Source organism: Urocitellus parryii, chromosome X, assembly GCF_045843805.1.
Source record: "Urocitellus parryii isolate mUroPar1 chromosome X, mUroPar1.hap1, whole genome shotgun sequence".
Lineage (NCBI taxonomy): Eukaryota > Metazoa > Chordata > Mammalia > Rodentia > Sciuridae > Urocitellus > Urocitellus parryii.
Window position 1 is genome coordinate 92,262,515 of NC_135547.1, and position 21,038 is coordinate 92,283,552.

Genomic DNA, 21,038 nt, shown 5'->3' on the forward strand with positions numbered 1-21,038 from the left:
TGAGAAACCTGAAGTGCCCAGGTTAATTATAACTTAGAGTTTAATGGGATTCTTGCTGTGTCCCCTGGTAGCAGTGTTCCCCCTTGGAGAAGCAGGACCTCTAACCTTGCAGAGCACTGAGGGAACAGGAAGCACAAATTCCAAAAGTGGATCACTGGGATTGATGGTAAGCTGGGCCACTCCTACTTTAACCTCGAGTTCCCAGACTCATGTACTCTACCTATTAGGAACACAGCACATATGGTGGACACTGATTTCGAGTTTACTGTGTTTGGGAGGATGGTACCGACTCTTGCATGGTACCAACCCCAAGATAGGGTCTTAGCTATGTTAGCTATGACTGCAACAAGCAATGTCATTCTATCAGGCCAGTGGCTTCTGGGTGGTTGGTATATAAGCTCATCAGTTGATTCCATGGCCACAGTCCACTTTTTAATTTTTCTTTTTGAAGTACTGGGAGTGGAACCCAGACCTTCAAACATGGTAGCAAAGTATTCTACCACTGAGCTACATCCCCAGCCCTTTTTTATTTTTTATTTTGAGACACGGTCTCACCAAGTTGCCCCAGCTGGCCTCAGAACTTGCAATCCTCCTGCCTCACCCTCCCAAGTAGTTGAAATTACAGGCATGTGACACCATGCCTGGCATCACAGGCCACTTTTGCATTTCTTTACTTTGCTGTAATATGTGTCCTTTGGTTTGATGCAATGTTATGTGGGATCCCATGCTGCTGGGTCAAACATTGTGTAAGCCCTTGGACAGTGATGCTGGCTGAAGTCCTTTAGTCAGAACAGGCAAACCATACATAGAATATTCCAGTCAAAATAGATCACTATTCTTTCCAGGGTGGAAGGGGCTTAATGTAGTCAGCTTTCTCCCAGGTATCTGGTTGGTCTTCTTGAGGGATGGTGTCATATCAGAGACTCAATGTTGATGTCTGTTGCTGGCAGATTGGACACTCAGCTGTAATGCTGTTGGTCCCACACATAGCTTACTTCTCTGCTGCTATTGCCACTTCATTTGTGTGCCCATCTGCTAGCACTGGGGCGGCTGATTAGAGAGGCTGGCTGACATCATCTGGCTGACTCATCCTGTCTACCTGGTTGCCTAGTGCTACTTCCATGGTGGATTCTGCCTGGTGGGTGTTAACACACAATAAAAAGATCTTCTCTCCTCCCTTTTTGCCCACTTCCATATGTCCACCCACATTTCTATGCCCCACACTTCCTTGTCCTGATCTTCCAACCTTTTCCTTTCAGGCCTCTGAGCAACCAGCCAAGCCATTCACCATTGCACAAAAACAAATATATGTATTCTAATCTTGAGCCATTTCTCTTTTCACAAAAACTGACAGGTGGGCAGCCCAAAGATCTGCCATTAGGATCACTGCCATTGTCTTTCACTCAAAGTGGGGCTTCCACCAACAGACTGAGACAATCCATTTGAAGACCAAGCATAAGCTTTTCCATCATTCATTAGCTTGTTGTAAGGAGTCCCTTAGCTGAGGGAGGCACCAGCATAACAATTGTGGAAGGGGTGGGGATCTGGGTTCCCTGCTCATGCAGATTTCTTGTTCTTGGCATGGGGTCAATCCTAGCTGCTGGGCCCATCTGACCTTTTTACATGGTGTGCCTAGAAGAACCCAGCCCATAATGGGCTCCTGATGCATAGTCACTTGGTGCCCCATGGTCAAGCATTATCTATCAGAGCTCAGTTCTGCAGTAGGATTTTTTTCTCAAAGGCACATAATTCTTTGCTGCAGATGGTATGGCCTAGCTCCAGAACCCCAAGGGCCTCCCATTTGGGTTTCTCATAGTCTCCACACCATTTTTCTTCACTAGTGACACCTCCAGTATTGTAAGATCTGCCAGATCATATGGCCTAAGTGGCAGGACTTCTTGCACCATAGACTGCACCTGCTGCAGATCCCTTTTGTGTTCTGGCCCCCACTCATAGCTGGCAACCTTACACGTCACCAGAAACATAGGAAAGAGTAATATTTATTTTCAGGTACGGAATGTGGTGCTTCCAGAACTGATGGAGGCATACTGGGTATTTTGCTTTGCTCTTCATGGTGGAAGTTGCAAGATTAAATGATATGTCCTGTCCTTTGGAGGGATTACCCTGGCATGCTTTGGACCAGTGGATCCACAAAAATCTTACTAATGAGTCTTTGTAAGGTTTTTCTCCTGCAATCTGGGGCACATGTGTCTTATCACGACAATATTCTAACCATATCTTGCTCATCTTGCATAATCACTATGATGTAATTGATATAATTGTCCAGTGTGATAGTCTGTGGGATGTCCAGATGGTCCAGGTTCTTTTGCCTATATTGTGACATAGGGTGAGAAAGATAACATAGCCCTATGGCAAGACCATCAGTGAATATTTTTGTCAGTCCCACATATGAACTGTCTCTGATCCTCTAATTAGAATTGAAAAGAATGCATTCAGCAAATCAGTGACATACCTGAGGTCTTACTTATCTACTGTAGCAATGATAGCATGTCCAGTACAATAACTACAATCTGAGATATTACTTGGATGTACTTGCAGCAGTCTCCACATCCATCCAGCCTCCTCTAGGACCAAACTGGTTAAGGTAGATAAGATGGAACCATCACTCCTACATTGCCTAGATATTTCTGAGTGGCCATCATCCCTAGATGCATATAGCTTTGCATTTGATTTACTGTTTGTTTATTTTATTTATTTATTTTTTGATGGTGCTGAGGATCAAACTCAGGGTCTCTTGCACGTTAGACAAGTGCTTTACCCATTGAGTTACAGCCCCAATTTTCTGATTTGATTGGGGCATGCAGGTGTGTCCCATTTCAGAACCTTCCATTTGCACTTACCTACTACAATTGTTCTTACCCCACAGGCCAAGTAACCCATGTAGGAGTTCCAGCAACTACTAAACATGTCATTCCAATTATGCATTTGTGAACTGGGGAAGTGACAACAGGGTGGGCCCCTGAATCCAGGCGACCCACTTTGAGCAGGACCTTGTTATTGGTCTTTTTTCCAGGAAGGGAAGTGGGGGTAGATTCTGAGAGGGATGGCAATGACTTATAAGGCATGTTTAAGCAGAGAGAAGGTCCATATTCTCACATGGGGATGTCAGCTGCTTCTCCAGGCACAATGAGTTCAAGTAAGTCTTTGAGTTCAAGGTGTTTAACTTTAGCTGCTCAGATATCTCCATCCCAAGCCTCAGGGTCCCAGTCCTGTCCTAAGATTGTAAGTCTGAAAATTTAACCTTCTCTGAAGGTCTTCCACACTTAGAATTAAATCTTTTTTTAATTTTTAATTTTTAGTTGTAGGTGGACATGATACTTTATTTTATTTATTTATTTATATGTGGTGATGAGGATCAAACCCAGTGGTGCCTCATATGTGCTAGGCGAGCGCTCTACCACTGAGCCACAACCCCAGCCCTAGAATTAAATCTTGAGCCTGGTCCTCTCCTCTGTCTACTCTGGCTGCAGATTAAGGTTTCCTTAAATGTAGTCAGGGAGATCCTCCAGCTTTCACATTTTGCCTTGAATTGGTGATTATTCATCCTGAGCATATCAGATATTTCTGCAGCTAATCAATGGCATTTATCAATCATCCCAATCTGGTTAATTTCCCTCATATCTCTCAAGTACCAGGGATATTTCACCAATTGGTTCTCTACTTTCCACCAGATTCCTATTACAGACCATCATCAGGAAAAGTCACTGCTGCTTCCAAACCTTAGGGTCCTGTGCTATTATCCTCCTCATAGGAGAATAGGTTACACTGCCTCTCTTCCCACTACTAACATTTCTAATCTCAGAAGATCTACTTATGGCCTAAATGGCATCTGACTTGGAATGTGGATTAGACCTGCTGCAAAGTATTTGTGTGACTATATCATATCAGGGGCTATCTGTGATCCACCTCCCATCACTAACATCTCTAGTATATGTCAGTTCCCATTTATGCTGACCCAGCTCCAGAATCCTATTAGAGTTTTCTTTGGAGCTTGACTTCTCTGGCCCCCTGTTTTAGGTTGGATTCCTGGAAATAGACCCTGAGGTGGAGATTTGCATGTGGTGCTTTGGGCTCTGCATCTGTGAGAAACATAAAATTCAGTGAAACTTAAGGCTGAGCCACCATGTGATTGAATCAGAGGCTTCAGCTGATCCCTGGCAGAGAAAGGGCTCTGGAGCCAGATTGGCCCTTCAGAGCTGGTCCAAAATGAGGCAAGAAGGCTAGGCTTTGTACCCCCTCAGAGACCAGAAATTGGCTAAGGGCTGCCCTCAGAAATAGGTCTAAGCTTAACCAACACACCCTGTGACAGAAGACAGTTCCCTGTGAGGACAAAGCCACAGCTGTCAGCAACTGATATTCAAGATATCTTGGCCCTGAAGAGGAGGCCTGAGCAGAACACCACAATATCCAGCACACGTATGGTCAGAAAAGCTTGAAAACCAGTGATACACACTTATTGTTCACACTAGCCATCAATTTATAGATGAAAGATGTGCAGATCAGAAATTATTTTCAATACCTGTGAAGGGGAGAGTGTTGATGAAGGTGTGTGAGACAGAAACAGACGGAAGGAAACAGAAAGATACAGAGACACAGAAAAGAAAAGGAAATAGCTGTACTGGGGGTCCCTAGTGTATGTCAGTTCTCATTTATGCAAGTGTATATGTGTCAGAGACCTGACTGTACACATGCCAGTGACCAGTGGTCCTGAGTGTGTCTCCTTTCCTCATCCCCCTTCTATGAGAAACCTATTTGCAGATGAGCTTTCATCTGTGGAGAGGCCTGTCAGGTAGGAATCCTGGGTGTAGGGAAAGAAGCCACTAGAAACTTGGCTCAGCTGGGATGGGGCTGGTGACAATGACATAGCAGTTTGTGATGCGCCTCTGCTGCTGCTGCCCCTCCTCCTTCCCATGACTTCCCCTCATCCTCAGCTGCATTTCTCCCTACCCACCATCATTGCTGGCTACAGCTTCTTTAGAACCACCCCCAGCCTGCACCACTCAATCTGCTGCTCCTTTTCAGACACAGCTGTACATCCATGGCTGTTGTGTCCTTCACAGCACATAACATCCATGGTCAAGGTGCTCCTCCTTGGGAAAGGGCCAGAGAACAGAGAGATGCTTCAGGCCTCACAAGCAAACATAGGCACTGAGACATACTCAGACTGAAATATAAACAACCATAGGCACACTTTATATAGATATACTCTCTGAGGTTCTTTGCCACTTACAAAAACCTCGATCCAAATTCAAAGACTGTTATAATTGGCATAGCACTATTCATTTTGCAAAACTTCTCAAGAACATTGACAATAGCAGTGTTATGAGCAGATGGTATTTTGGAAAATACCTGTTCTCTTATGGTTTAAGAATGTATTTTACAATTTGAAACATCCTTTGACATTTAAACACCTCCGTAAGGATAATAGGAGACTTTATTGTTCACAAAGCACTGCTAATTTTTTCAAAGTATTTCAAGCACTTTATGGTTTCTGTAGTGACACTGAAGGGGCAAAGGGGTCAAGGGACAAGCCTGGATCATGTCTTTCTTTCTAAGATTTCAGCATTAACAGATGTGCTCTTCTGTTTTCCTCTTAGGGCAAAATACTTCAAAGGGAAAAAGATCCATGGAGAAATTGACATAAAAGTAGAACAGGTAAGTTGGGGCAGATAGACTTGGGGTTCAACTATCTATACTGTGAACTGAGTGTTTTTTTCTTTTTGCACTGGAGATTGAACCTAGGATCACTCTACCACTAAACTACATCCCCAGACATTTTTTTAAAATTTTTGAGACAGGATCTTGCAAGTTGCTGAGGCTGGCCTCAAGTTTGTGATGAGCTTCAGCCTCTTAAGTCTCTGGGATTACAGGCATGTGCCACTGCACCCTGTATGGGTAGCCATTTTTGTATGACATGGGTGAATCACCAATTTTCTTTCCTTTCCAGGCTGAATTCTCTGATCTCAACCTTGTGGCTCATGCTAATGGTGGATTCTCTGTGGACATGGAAGTTCTGCGGAATGGGGTAAAAGTTGTGCGGTGAGTATTAAAAGGGACCTTGGTGTCATGGGAGAGGTATATGGACTCCCTTAGTGTTGAGGGAAAAAAAACATCTCCCTACCCATTCCTCTGTGAGCAAGAATTTAGGCATGGAATGTGGGGAGTTAGCTTTTCTTTTCTTCTGAAAAAGAGCCAAGAATCCCAGCAGGCTACATGCCAAACTTTTCAAATATGCATCCAACAAAAATTTGTTAAGCATCTATTGCCTGCCAGGTGCCATTCTCAGGTCTTTACATTTGGCAAATATTTATGGAGCAACTTCTGTGTGCCAAGAGTTGTTCTACATGCTGTGGACCTAGCAGAGAATGAAAAAAAAAAAGACAAAAATCCTCTGCCCTCGTGATATTTTCAGACTACTATGTGACAGACACAATAAACAAAGAAATAAGAAAATGTAGTGCTAAGAAAGGAAAAAAAAAAACAGAGCCATAAAGCACAAATAGGGATTGTTGAATGGGGGTGGGGTTTTCAGTTTGGATAGGGTGGCCCAGTGGCATATAAAGGCAGTTGAGGAAAGACCTGAGGAGGTAAAGGAGTGATTCATGCAGGTATCTGGGTAGGGGGAGGTAATGTTTCAGGCACAGCACAGTCCCTGAGGCTGGAATCTATTCTGGGCAGTATACTTGAGGACAGCTGGTATAGAGAGAGACTGTGACCAGGGGGTGCCAAAGCTGAGTGGGTAAGCTGCAAGCTGACCTTGGGGAGGGCAGCAGGTAGAAAAGGATCACAGATGGGAAAAAGGTAGAAACTCTGCTCCAGGCAGAAGAAACAGCTTGTGCATGTGTGCAGAGGTAAGAAACCACTTTACAATTTCTGGCAGTTGTAAAGATTTAGAAATTCAGTCTCAAGGGTTGTAGGGAGCTTCTGAATGGACCATGATTCTCCTTCCACTGCCCCTCCCACAGGTCTCTGAAGCCAGATTTTGTACTGATCCGCCAGCATGCCTTCAGCATGGCACGCAATGGAGACTACCGCAGTTTGGTCATTGGGCTGCAGTATGCTGGAATACCCAGCGTTAATTCTTTGCATTCTGTCTACAACTTCTGTGACAAGCCCTGGGTGGTAAGTGACAGGAAGGATGCTACTGGCAGAGAGACTAGCTCATACATGGATATGGGAACTTGAAGCCACTCTATGGCTTATGGGAATTGAGGACATTTAGAAGCTTAGTATCAGTCATCTTTCCATTACTATAACAAATTCCTGAGAGAATCAACTTATGAAGTCAAAAGGTTTGTTTTAGCTTCCAGTTTTAGAGGCTTCAGTTCATGATGGATTGGTCCTGTTGCTTTCATCCTGTAGTGAGGGAGCACATCATGGAGGAAGAGCATGGCAGAACTAAGCTGTTCCCTTAAATATGCACCCAATGACTTAAAATCTTCTTCAAGGCCTTGTCTATCAAAGTTACCACCACTTCCCAATAGTGTGAGCCTCTAGATTACATTGCAGATCCAGACTGTAGTACTTGGGGTTCCAGCTTGGAGACACCCTTCCAGTGAAGGATCCATGTCTCTGACTCATGTCTCCTGATTCTCATAGTTTGCCCAGATGGTTCGACTGCACAAGAAACTGGGAACAGAGGAGTTCCCTCTGATAGACCAGACCTTCTACCCCAATCACAAAGAAATGGTAAGTCAAGGGGAAGTAGAGTGGGCAAGAAGGAAAAGATCCAGAGCTACTGCAATATTATCAGTGGGTGCATTATCAATGGTATGATATCAGAGAGAGCCACTATTGCAAGTATGTGGAGGTGTGAAGTTCCTTTGTGACAGGTCTATTAATGCAGGCTGAGTGTCACTTATCAAATACTTGGAACCAGAAGTGTTTCAGATTATTTTTGAATTTTGAAATATTTATATATGCATAATGAGATATCTTGGGGATGGGGCCCAAGTCTAAATACAAAATTCATTTATATTTCAGATATATCTTATCCACATAGTTTGAAGGTAATTTCATACAATATTTTTCATGAGCCTGTTTTTTGACTGAAACCCATCACATGAGGTTTGGAATATGGAATATTCATGGAAATATTCACTTGTGGTATGGAATATTTCACTTGTGGTATCATATGAGAGCTCAGAAAGATTTAGATTTTTGAAGCATTTCAGATTTCAGATTTATGGGTTAGGGATGCTCAACCTGATCCATGAATTTCCTAATGGTTACAAATGTGAAATAAATAATTAATTCCAATATTTATCAATTCCTGATGCTCACATTATCTATTCTTGTCAGTATTAAAAATTGATTTCTAATGTAAATTGACAGAATTAATGTAATGAACTCAGATTACATCACATACAGAAATCAAGTAATTGTTACTAACATTATCAGGGGTTCCTCTTGATAAAAATTTTACCCATATTTCAAATTCAGATTGTAAAAAAAAGTGGGCTGGGATTGTAACTCAGTGGAAGAGCACTTACGTAGCATGTGTGAGGCACTGGGTTCGATTCTCAGCACCACATAAAAATAAATAAATATATAAATAAATAATAAAAAAACAAGGTCTGTCAACAACTAAAAATATTTTTTAAAAAGATTGTAAAAAATCAGCAACAATATTATAAATTAAATTGTTTAGGGGCTGGGATGTAACTCAGTGGTTGAGCACTTGCCTCACATGTGTGAGGCACTGGGTTCTATCCTCAGCACCACATAAAAAAATAAATAAAATAAAGATATTGTGTTCATCTACAACTAAAAAAATTTTTAAAAATTAAATTATTTACAAATAGAAATAAATTGTTGGCTATTAATATCATAAATTATATAACCCTTTTGAATCAAACTGTGAAATATGATATATCAAGTTAGATGTAATGTTTTGAACGACCAACAATAAAAAAAAATTATAATGACTAATATTATAAATTATTATATTATGAATTTTTGTTACCAATATAAATTTTGTGTATGAATCTGAAGAATTAAATTATAACTCTTGTTAAATAATCATAGCATCATAATTACAAGTATCACCAGAAATTATTGGTTTTACTACAGATTATTAATAATAATATAAATTATGATATGGAGGCACAGTGATGGATGCTTTTAATCTCAGTGACTCAGGAGGCTGAAGCAGGAGGATTGCAAGTTCAAGTCCAGCCTGGGTAACTTAGCAAGACTCTGTCCCCAAAAGTAGAAAGGCCTGGGGATATAGCTCAGTGATAGAGTGTCCCTGATTTCAATCCCCAGTAGTTCAAAATGTGTGTGTGTGTGTGTGTGTGTGTGTGTGTACAAATTATGTTCTAATACAAATTATAGCCAGGTATGGTGGTGCATACCTATAATTCCAGCGACTATGGAGGCTGAGGCAGGAAAATCACAAATTCAAAGCCAGCCTCAACAACATAGTGAGGCCCTAAGCAACTTCACAATGGAAAGATCTCTCATGCTCCAGGATAGGCAGAATTAATATTTTCAAAATGGCCATACTACCCAAAGAGCTGTACAGGCTCAATGCAATTCCAATTAAAATCCCAATGTCATTCCTTATAGATATAGAAAAAGCAATCATGAAATTCATCTGGAAAAATAAGAGACCCAGAATAACCAAAGCAATCTTTAGCAAGAAGAATCAAGCAGGAAGCATCACAATACCAAATCTTAAACTATACTACAAAGCTATAGTTACAAAAACAGCATGGTATTGGCACTAAAATAGACATGTAGACCAATGGTACATAATAAAAGACACAGAGACAAACCTACATAAATACAGTTTATCTCATACTAGACAAAGGCACCAAAAACACACATTGGAGAAAAGAGCCTGTTCAACAAATGGTGCCGGGAGAACTGGAAATCCATATGCAGCAAAATGAAACTAAACCTCTATCTCTCACCATGCACAAAAATAAACTCAAAGTGGATTAATAAAAAAGGAGCCAGTGGTGCATGCCTAGAATCCACTCAGAGGCTGAAGCAGGAGGATTGTAAGTTCAAAGCCAGCCTCAGCAATGGTGAGGAACTGAGTAATTCAGTAACTCAGTGAGACCTTGTCTCTAAACAAAATACAAAATAGGACTGGGGATGTGGCTCGGTGGTTGAGTGCCCTTGAGTTCAATCCCTGGTACCCCACCCCCACAAAAAAAGGACTGGAGATGTTGCTCAGTGGTTAGGTGCCCATAGATTCAATCCCTGGTACAAAAAAAAAAAAAAAAAAGATTTACAAGCACCAGTTTTGTAGTATTCTTTGCTCAGTAATATAAAGTGAATTATTATTACTAATATCAAATCTAACATCTGATCTTACAATTTATTACTAGTATTACCAATCAAGTTTATCAGTATAAATTATTAGTTCTTGTGTTGTAAATTAAGCTGTAATTACTAAAATAAATCAAACAATTAGTACAAACAATGTAAAATACAGATCATATTTGTAAGATACAGATTGTTGCTAATGTTACAAATTAAGATTACAGATTACTAACATAAGGGCTGGAGATGTAATTTAGGGTAGAGCACTTGAATAGCAAGTATGAGGCCCTGGGTTCGATTTCTGACAGTGCAAAAAGAAAGATTTCTAATAAATACCATGAGGCTGTGTGTCGTGGCACATGCCTGTAATTCCAAATACATGGGAGGTTGAGGCAGAAGGATCCCAATTTCAAGACCAGCCTCTGCAACTTAATAAAACCCTGTCTCAAAATAAAAAGGGTTTGGAGTATTGCTCAGTGGTAAAGAACCCCAGGATGAAACCTGCAGTACCACCAAAAATAAATAAATAAATAAACAAATCATGATCATCTATATTTTGAATTATATTATCTACCTAATAAGAATGTTAACATCCAATTGCTATTATAAATAATTACTTATATTAAAGTTCTGATTAATATTATAGATTATGAGTACTGTGGTTATAAATCAAATTGTAGTAACAGATAAAAATTGAACCATTGTTACTAATACCATCAAAGTTTACAACTAATTTGCAAGGTTTTACCAATGTGATAAATTGTGTTTACTTCTGTAAATAATTATTACCAATTTTCTGACTTAAATTGCAAGTAAGTAATCAACATTAACTTAACATTACCCCATTGCTACTAATATTACAATCTTTGTCTCTAATGCATGTTATGGTTGTTGATATATATTAATAGTGTTATGAATTAAATTTACTTACAATAAGAATTAAATCATTTATTGTAAGGAAATCCAAATTGTTTATCATTATTATCATTTATCATTCTCTGAGAGACAGTACAGTAGAATGTGATTAACAGCATAGACTCTGTAGCCAGATTTGGAAATGTTTCCTCCACAATTTATTAGCTACTTAACATAGAAAAAGTTAATTAAACACCTGATGCCTTGGTTTACCTGTCTAGTAAATGTATGTCATAATCATTCCTGCATCAAAGAATTGATGTAAAAATTAAATTACAAAATTAATGTAAAGTGCTAAGAACAGTGAATCTAGCATATAGTAATTGGTAAATGTTGATGAAATCCCTCTTCTATTCCTACTTGGTTGTTTTTATCATGAGGACTTTGTCAAATTGTGTTTGTTGACATGATCATGTTATTTTGTCCTTTTTTAATATGATGGATTATGTTAATTGATTTTCATGGAAGTTGATAGTTTCATGAGCTTGTTAATCATGTGTCTGGGTGTAGACATTAGCATTTCTAAACTAAATCTCACTTGTTCATGGTATAAATCCTTTTTATGTGTTGTGGGATTCAATTAGTATTTTGTTGAGGATCATGTGTATCCATATTCATATATGATATTGACCTGTAATTTTCTTTTCTAATAATATCTTTGGTCTGGTATCTGGATAATATTACTCTCAAAGAAAGAATTTGGATTTAGTTTGCTCTTCTTTCCTTCATTTCTTAAGATGAAAGATTAGGTTATTTATTTGATATTTTTCTTCTTTTTAAATATAGGTGATCCCCCTTAATACATACAGGGTTACCTACCAATAAACCCATTGTAATTTGAAAATATAATAAGTCAAAAATACATACAACACACCTTGCCTACCTGACACCATAGGTAACCTAGCCTACCTTACACACGCTCAGAATACTTACCTTAGCCTATAGATGGGTACTATCATCTAACACAAAGCTTATTTTATAAGAAAGTATTGGATATCTCATGTGTATCTTGTATGTAGGTATGATAAGATGCAAAAACAAAACACAATATCAAAAAATGCTGGCAACCTAGTTCACTGTAGAGTACCAGGTATTTATCCTTTTGATTATATAACTGACTGGGAGCTGTGGCTCACTGCTGCTGCCCACATATTGTTAGCCCAGAGAAAAAAAATCAAAATTCAAAATTTGAAATAAAGTTTCTACTGAATGTTTGTCACTTTCATATTGTAAAGTTGAAAAATTATAAGATGAATCATCATAAATCCTTCATAAGTCCATAATTATGAATCTCCCCTAAACACCATGTTAGCTGCATCCTGTAAGTTTTAGTAGGTTGTGTTTTCATTCATTTCAAATATCTTCTAATTTTCCTTGTGATTTTTTTCTTTGATCCATTGATATTTAGGAGTGTGGTGGTTGTTTTCTACATATTTGTGGATTCCCACATTTTCTTCTGTTATTGATTTCTAATTTCATTTCATTTGGTCACAAATATTCTGTATAATTTCAGTGCTCTCACATTGGACCACTGAACATATCCCCAGACCCTTTGTTTTGTTAAGACAAACATTACCTGTTTTTAAAAAAATTTATGTGTAGTGCTGAGAATTGAACCCAGTGCCTCCCACATGCTAGGCAAGAGCTCTACCACTGAGCCACAATCCCAACGCCCCCCCCCCGCCAGCCCTTTTTTATCTTTTATTTAGAGTTGCTTAGAGCCTCACTAAGATACAGAGGCTGGCTTTGAACTTGAGATCTTCCTACCTCAGCCTCCTGAGCTGCTGGGATTCCAGGCATGTGCCACCATGCCTGGCCACATTTTAAAAAATAAGTTTTATTATGCATGTTTAAAGTATACAACATGATATTTAATGAGATAGATAGATAGATAGATAGATAGATAGATAGATAGATAGATAGAAAAATCATCCCTAAGTTACACAAAGTAATGTATCCCATTTCACATATTTACTCTTATTTTTAGGGAGACTACCTGATGTCTACTCATTTAGCCAAAATTCCAAATACGGTATAGTTTTAACAACAATAATTCTCATATTATGTATTAGATCTCTAGAGTTATCCATCCTATGTATCTGCTATATTATAGCCTCTGAGTTATATCTCTCCATTTCCTCCTGCCACCCTGACCCTTGGTAGCCACTCTTTTATTCTCCATCTCTGTCTATATATTTGACTTTTTAAAATCCCACATGTAAGTGATTTACACCATATTTTTCTTTTTGTGTCTGATTTATTTCACTTAAATTTCTCCAGGTTCACCCATGTTTTGGCAAATGTCCTTTTCAATGCCATATAATATTCTTTTTATAGTGTATACCACATTTTCTTTATCCATTCATTTGTTGTTGGGAGCTTATTTCTGTATCTTGGCTATTTTGAATAATGCTGCAATGTATATGGGAGTGAAAATAGATTTATGAGGTAGTGATTTCATTTCCTTTTTGTAAATATCCAGAAGATGAATTACTGAATAATATAGTCATTCTATTTTGATTTTCTTTAGGGTCTTCTATACTGTTTTCCATAATGGCTATACCAATGTACACTCCCACAAACAGTGCAAAAACACTTTTCTCCAAACCTTATCAAAATTTCTTATTGACTTTTTGTTAACAGCCATCCTAGTGAGTGTAAGGTAATATCTCCTAGTGATTTTGATTTGCATTCTCTAATAATTAATGATTTTGAACATATTTACATATACTTATGTTTTCTTTGGGAAAATGTCAATTTATGTCCTTTGCCCATTTTTAAATTTTTTTTTTAGTTGTAGATGGACACAATACCTTTATTTATTTATTTTTTGTGGTGCTGAGACTTGAACCCACTGCCTCGCACATACATGGCAAGCACTCTACCACTGAGCTACAGCCCCAGCCATGCTCATGTTTTTAATTGAGTTATTTGTTTTTCAATTTATTGGATTTATGAGTTCTTTATAAATTTTGGAAATTGGCCCTTTTTCATATATTTGGTTTGCAATTTTTTTCCCAATCCATAGGTCTCTATGTTATTTTATTTTACTATTATTTTCAGGTCCTTTACCCCTCAGCTATATCCCCAGAGACAGGGTCTCACTAAGTTGCTGAGACTGGCCTCAAATATGTGATCTTCCTGCCCCAGCCTCCCAAGTTGCTGGATTTACAGGCATATAATCACCACACTCAGCACCATTTTATTTCGTTGATTGTTTCCTTTGCTGTGCAGAAATCAGTTATTTTACATGTATTGAGATTTGTTTTCTGGCTTAACATATAGACTGTCTGGAGAATGTTCCATATTCATGTGAAGAGAATGTATACTCTGCTGTTGTAAGGTGCTCTATAGATGTTTGTTACATCTAGTTGGTTTATAGCATGTTCAAGTCTTTCTTTGTTAATCTTATGTCTAGTTCTTTCACATATTTTTTTAAAGTGGGGCATTGAAGTCTCTATTGTTATTGGATTAATGTATTCGATTTAATGTATTTGAGGTCTCTCTTGTTAGGTGCATTGCGTTTATTGTCATGGCTTCTCAATGGATTTACACTTTTAATGTTATAAAATACCCTTTTCTATCTCTAGTAAAAATTTCTGATTTAAAGTCTATTTGATCTGACATTAGTATGAGCATTCTAGCTATCTTTTGGTTACTCTTTGAATGGTAAATCATTTATCATCCATTCCCTTTGAACTTATTTGAGTCTTTGAATCTAAAAAGAGTCTCCTATTGGGCTGGGGATGTGGCTCAAGCGGTAGCGCACTCACCTGGCATGCGCGGGGGGCTGGGTTCGATCCTCAGCACCACATAAAAATAAAATAAAGATGTTGTGTCCACCGAAAACTGAAAAATAAATTTAAAAAAAAAAGAGTCTCCTATTGATAGCATATAGTTGGGTCATGTCTTTCATCCATTCTGCATGTCTCTGCTTTTTAAATTGGAATGCTTAATTTATTTACATTTAATGTAATTGCTGATATGGTAGAATGTATGTTTGCAAATATTTTTTTTCTTTTGTGGTACTGGGGATTGAACACAAGGGCTTGCACATGCTAGGTAAGCAAGCAATATACCACTGACCTACACCCTTCAGCTTTATGTTTGATGATCATGTTTTCCATTTTGATATTTCTCTTTTGTTTCCTATGTATTTTGCATTTCTTTATTCCTTCATTAATGCCTTCTTTTGTGTAAAATAAGTTTTTTCTAGTATAATTTTAATTATTTTGTCATTTCTTTCTTATTATTATTGTCATTATTATTATTTTGCTAGTAGAGATTTAACCAAGGAGCACTTTACCTCTGGGCTACATCTCCAGCCCCTTTTTATTTTATTATTGGTTTTTTAAATTTTGAGACAGGGTTTCACTAAATTGCTTAAGGTCTTGCTAAATTGATGAGGCTGGCCTCAACTTGCCATACTACTGTCTCAGCCTCCTGAGCTGCTGGGATTACAGGAGTGTACCACCACACCCAACACTTTTCTGTTTTTCTTCTTAGTTATTTTTATGCCTCGAATGTGCAAGGTCCTGAGTTTTGTCCCAGCACAGCAAGTAAATAAATAGTAAATTATTTGTAGTGGTTTCCCTGGAGATTATAATTGACATTCAAATTTATACCACTGTAGTTAGAATTAATACCAAATTAATTTCAATAACAAAAAACATGTTGCTCTTACATAGCTTTATTCTCATGTCTCTATTACTACCATCATACAAATGACATTTTTACACATTGTGTGCTCATGAACACATGATGTAATTGCAACTTATGTAGTTGTCTTTTAAATCAGGAAAAAGTTTAGGTATGTTGGCACACACCTGAAAATTCCAGCTACTTGAGAGGCTGAGGCAGAAGGATTGCAAGTTTAAGGCCAGCCTCTGCAAATTAGCAAGACCCTATCTTGAACCCAGGATCTCATACATGCTGGGGCAGTACCACTAAGCTATATCCCCAACCCTTTTTTTTGTTTGTTTGTTTTGCAATACTTGGCAATGAACCCAGAGGTACTTTACCACAGTCCTTTTTCTTTTAATTTTAGACAAGGTCTCACCAAGCACCTGAGACTGGCCTTGAACTTGTAGTACTCCTGCATCAGCCTCCCGAGTAGCAAGGATTACAGGACCCAGCTCAAAGTTTCTGATGAGATTGCTAATAATGATGAGGGCACAATGAGTAACTACTTTCTTACTATTTTGAAGATTCTCTTTTTGTCTTTGTCTTTCATTAGTTTGTTCATGACATGTCTTGGTGATGTTTCTTTGAATTTGTCCTACTTGGAGTTCAGAGAGCTTCTTGAATGCATGGATCATTGTTTTTCATCAAGTTTGGAGGTTTCAAGCCACTATTCCTTCAAATATTCTTTCTTGTGCCTTTCTTTCTCTCCCACCTCTCCTTTTGGGACTCCCATTATGTGCTTGGTGATATGCTTTATGGTATTCCACAGGCTCCTAAGGCTCTGTTCATTTTGTTTATTTTTTTCCTGTTCCTCAGATTGGATAATCTCAACTGACCTTTCTTCAGGTTCATTGATTCTTTTCTCAGACACCTCAAATCCACTGTTGAATTCCTCTAGTGATTTTTTCACATAACTTGCATCTATTTATTGATATTGTTTTATTTATTAGGACAACAGTCATACATTCCTTTAGTTCATTGGACACACTTTCTTTTATTTCTTTGAAAATATTTAAAATCACTGATTTATAGTCCATTTATTAAGTCCAACATCTGAGCTTCTTCAGTGGTAGTAACTATCGATTAAATTTTCCCTTCTGTTTGGGCCATACTTTGTTTCTTTGCGTGTCTCAAAATTTTTTGTTTAGCTGGGCGTGATGTTGATGCCTGTAATCCCACTGACTTGGGAGGCTGAGGCAGGGGGATTGCAAGTTCTAAGCCAGCATCAGCAACTTGGCTTAGGCCCTAAGCAACTCAGTGAGACCCTGTCTCTCAATAAAATATAAAAAGGGCTGGGGGTGTGGCTTAGTGGTAAGCACCTGCAGGTTCAATCCCTGGATCAAAAAAAAGTTTTTGTTTAAAACTAGACCTTTTAATAATATAATGTGGGGGCTAGGGTTGTGGCTCAGTGGTAGAGCACTTGCCTAGCATGCATGAGGCACTGGCTTCAGTCCTCAGCACTGTATAAACATAAAATAAAGGTATTGTGTGCACCTACAACTAAAAATATAATAATAATAATAATAATAATAATAATAAGGCAAAGATTCTCTTTCCTCCCCAGGGTTTGTTTTTGCTTCCTTTTTTGCGTGACTTTCCTGAATTAATTCTTTAAAGTCTGTATTCTTTGTGTGGCCATTGAAGGCTCCGCTCCATTAGCTTAGTGGTTAGCTAATGATTGGTGAGACATTTCTTTAAATATCTGGAACACCAGCCTTTGTTAATGAGCTCGGTGTGCATGTTGAGGCATGCCTTTAATTCTCGTTCAGGCTATTTACAACTTTGCATTAGCCTTCACTCTCTCCTTGTGCAGAGCTTCAAGGTCAGACACTTCTCTTGGAATGAGGCTTTGGAGGAAATCCAATCCTGTTCTATCTCATCCAGTGGTTTCTAGTATCAAAAGACAAAATTGCAGCAATTTAGTCTAAAGATCTGTAATTGGCTTTATTTGTAATTCTAGAAGCAGTCAGCTTCTTCCTATATTGTAGAGTAAGTGTTCTGATGAGCTGTGCAGAGAAGATTAGTCTTATAGATCATGAAAGGCTAAAGAAAGCAGAAACAAAGAAAAAATTTGGATAGGTCATTCCAAAATTACTTTATTTTAAAAGGGACACAGAACAATAGAAAAATAACTAATTGGTTAATATCAGGTTACTTCAGGTTATCTTTTTTGTAGAGGTTAAAACAGGGGGGCTGGGTGTGATGGCATACACATAAAAATAAAAAGGGCTTGGTGGGACTGGGGTAAGTGACAGAGTGCTTGCCTAGCACATGAGGCACTGGGTTCAATCCTTAGTACCACATTAAAAAAAATAAACAAATAAAATAAAGGCGTGCTTTCCATTTCAACTACAAAAAAAATTTTTTAAAGGGCTGGGGCTGTAGCTGAGTAGTAAAGCACACGTGGGTTAAATCCCCTGTACAAAATACAAAGGGAACTTCATCATCATGCCAACTGAGACCTGTCTGTGTGAAATTTGGTTTTCTCTCCTGATTTCTTGGAAAATCAGTTAGCATCTTAGTGTTGGTTGGATGATGGGAAGCTTTAGTATGAGTGACGCCATTTTGATTTTTCAACCTAGTCTATTGGAGCCTAGTGCAAGAGCTTAGTCCAAAACAATTGCCACCTAACATTTTTATTTAACATTAGGCTGCTGGTTTTCACCAGAATTACAGGACTGTTGTTTATTAAGCTTCTTGCAAAGGTATGGAGAACTCGAGATTTAGTTCAGTAGTAGAACATTTGCCTAGCATGTATGGTGCTGTAGTTCAATCCTCAGCACTGAAAAAAATGGAAATAGAGTAAGTTATTAAGGAACTGCCCCATAAAAAACCCATCAGGCCCAAATAGTTTCACAAGGGAATTCTACCAAACCCTACCCTCCATCATGATCAATATATTCACTAGTTAAAGACCCCTTTATTTCAATGCCATATAAATTGTTCCAAAGAATAGAAAATGAAGAGAAACTTACATGTTATTTTCTGGAGCAATTGTAACAGAAAAACATGGACCATTTCACCCATGAATATTAATGCAAAAATCCTAAATAAAATATTAGCAAACAAATTCAAAACCACATTAAGAAAATAATATAGTTATTTTGAAGATGGAGAAAATAATATAGCATGACCAAGAGAATTTCCTTATGAAAATACAGAAATGGTTCATTCTAGATAATGCATGAATATATACAACATATTTATAGATCTAAGAGGAAAATCATATGGTTATTTCTATAGATATTTGAAAAGTGACAAAATTCAGTATCCACCCCCCCCCAGTAGTAAGGATTGAACATAGGACCTTGTACATCCTAGGCAAGCAATCTTATCACTGAACTTCATCCCCAGCCCCTATTTAAATTTTATTTTAAGACAAGATCTCACTGAGCTGCTCAGGTTGGCCTTGCATTTGCAATCTTTCTGCCTCCGCCTCCTGAGTAGCTGGGATTATAGTCACGTACTGTCACACTTGGCTAAAATTCAACATTCATTCTGATATAAGTATTCAAAACTAGAAATCAATTGATACCACATTAACATGATAAATTTGTTTATCTCAACTCGAAAATAAGACTTTAGATAAGACTGAAGGCATTTCCTTTTTAATATTGTCCTGGAGGTATTGAGCCAATGCAGTTAAACTAGGAAAAGTAATTATAGGCGTAAGAATTGATAAAGAGGACATAAAATGTCTGCACTTATAGATGATATGATAGTATACCTAGAAATCCCCCAGAGAACCAATAAAAAGCTAATTCAAACAATCAAAAAATTATAAAAATCAACATAGACAAATCAGTAGTTTTCAAATACACAAATAGCCAGATAGAAGATATAATGGAAGAGAAAACATTTTTACAATAACAACAAAAGCTGGGCATAGTGCTATAATCCTAGCAACTTGGAAGGTTGGAGTGGGAGGATCAGAAGTTTGAGGCCAACCCGGGCAATTTAGCAAGACCTTTTCTTTTCTTTTTTCTTTCTTTCTTTCTTTCTTTCTTTCTTTCTTTCTTTCTTTCTTTCTTTCTTTCTTTCTTTTTTCTCTTTTTTTTCTTTTTTCTTTTTTTGGTACCAGGGATTGAACTCAGGGGCACTCAACCACTGAGCCACATCCCCAGCCCTATTTTGTATTTTACTTAGAGACAGGTCTCACTGAGTTGCTTAGCACCTTGCTTTTGCTGAGGCTGGCTTTGAACTTGCCATCCTCCTGTCTCAGCCTCCTGAGCCACTGGGATTATGGGCATACTTCACTGTGCCCAGCTAGCAAGACCCGTTCTAAAAATAAAATAAAAAGGGCTTGGGATGTAGCTCAGTGACAGAATGCTCCTGGGATTGATCCCAGCATAAAATATTTTAGTATGCCAGGTATGGTGGCTCAAGCTTGTAATCCCAGCAAGTTCAAGGCCAGTCTCAGGAACTTAGTGAGGCCCTAAGCAACTTAAGGAAACCTTGTGTTAAAATAAAAAATAAAAAAGGTTGGGGATGTAGCTCAGTGGTTAAGTGCCCCTGCATTCAGTCCGCAGTATCTACCCCCAATATTTCAGTATAAATTCCCAAGGAATGTGCAAAATTATATGAGGAAAAGTTTTAAACACTCCTGAAAGATGTAAAGGTAGATTTAATAAAATGGAGTGGGTATCGTGGTACATGCCTATAATCCCAGCCACTTTGGAGGCTGAGCCAGAAGGATTGAAAGTTCAAAGCCAGCCTCAGCAATCTAGCGAGGCCTTAAGCAATGTAGTGAGACTGTGTCTCAAAATTAAAAATAAAAAAGGGCTGGGGCATAGTTCAGTGGCTAAGCAACCCTATATTCAATCCCCAGTACCTGTCCCCGCAAAAAGAAAAGGAAATGGAAAGACATTCTGTATTCCTGGCTAGAAAGAATTGACATCATAAAGATGTCAATTCACCTCCTCAGATCTTTATTTAATTTAAAAATATAATATGATTCCCCAATATACACATATTACTTTTATCTGGAGTTAGACAGATTAATAGTAAGATTCATATAGAAAAGCCACCGTGTCAGAATAATCAGAAAAACCCTGAGAAAGATGAGCAATGTGAGGAAACTAACCCTACCAACCTACAGGGAGTCTTAACAGTTCTGTCACCAAGCACATCATGAAGCCTTTATA

General features: G+C 38.2%; 1 protein-coding gene across 2 annotated transcripts in view; it reads left to right on the top strand.

Moving 5' to 3' along the window:
* The window catches only part of Syn1 (synapsin I), a 50,803-nt gene that overhangs the window by 3,970 nt on the left and 25,795 nt on the right, over positions 1-21,038 (top strand). For both annotated transcript variants that reach the window (XM_026381362.2, XM_026381363.2), the window contains exons 2-5: positions 5,619-5,676; positions 5,969-6,060; positions 6,987-7,143; positions 7,621-7,710. In XM_026381362.2, coding sequence (XP_026237147.1) covers positions 5,619-5,676; positions 5,969-6,060; positions 6,987-7,143; positions 7,621-7,710 — 397 coding nt within the window. The remainder of the gene's footprint in view (positions 1-5,618; positions 5,677-5,968; positions 6,061-6,986; positions 7,144-7,620; positions 7,711-21,038) is intronic.